This window comes from Rhamphochromis longiceps, linkage group LG18 (genome assembly GCF_057381845.1).
Source record: "Rhamphochromis longiceps isolate RC_006_pf linkage group LG18, R_longiceps_female_GT1.1, whole genome shotgun sequence".
Lineage (NCBI taxonomy): Eukaryota > Metazoa > Chordata > Actinopteri > Cichliformes > Cichlidae > Rhamphochromis > Rhamphochromis longiceps.
In genome coordinates, this window is record NC_140574.1 from 21,400,515 (window position 1) to 21,401,380 (window position 866).

The window sequence follows — 866 nt, forward strand, 5'->3', positions numbered from 1 at the left end:
TCACAGAGGGAATAACAAATGGCCAATGAAGGTGCTGTGGTTGTTGTTATTATCATAAATCCAGGTGTTTGCACGGAGCCTCATGTACACCTGGTCTCCTGCAGCCAGCTGCAGAGTCATGCCATTGGTGGCTGTCTCATAGCGATTTCCAGCAGCATGGTTGTACACTGTCACCATCTGCTCTCCATTCTTCATCAGACGCAGCCCCATCGGTCTAGATGATATATTATGACCAGAGAAGCTGAAGTAATAAACTCCTCTGACCGGAGCAGTGAAAATACCTGGAGATGATGGACACAGTTACAACTTATAAGGCATTAAGAAGAGCAGTGGTAGTGAAATGCAGTACAAATACTGCAAAACTAACAAATAAACCCATGTGTACAAATACATATAATTATGGTAAGTTTACCCGTTGCAGGGTTGAAAGAGCCTGAGTTAAAGTAGACATTCCTGTAGAGCAGTGTGATCTCTGTATTGAATGGTCCAATATTTCCAACATTACTGATGGATGCACCAAATGCCACTCGACTGCCTTGTGGTGTAGCGTGAAAATAAGACATTATTAAAATGGAAAACATGGAATTAATGAAATAGCTGTGCAGTATGATCTTACCTTGGATCTCTGACCTCAGATTCGCCAACTTTTTCTCAAACTGCTTCTCAGTGTCCTTCAGCTTGGCCTCCAGTTCTTTTAACATTAAAGCAAGTTGGATGTAGTTTTTCTCATTCCCTGCTGAACAAGCTGCATTGATGACAGGACTCTCAGTTGGATTGGCTTCTCCTGCTTGGCCGTCCAGCTGACTTACCTCAGCCACACACAGGTAGAACAGGGAGACGGTTAACACAGTCAGTAAGGTCTTCAT

The 866-nt window shown here is 43.3% G+C and overlaps 1 protein-coding gene across 1 annotated transcript; it reads right to left on the reverse strand.

Annotated features, from left to right (window-relative positions):
- LOC146648196 (complement C1q-like protein 2) lies at positions 1–866 on the reverse strand. The gene is made up of 3 exons (XM_085388062.1): positions 617–866; positions 413–535; positions 1–281 (listed from the first exon to the last, which is right to left on the reverse strand). The coding sequence occupies exons 1-3, from the start codon at positions 864–866 to the stop codon at positions 1–3; spliced, it is 654 nt and encodes a 217-aa protein (XP_085244188.1).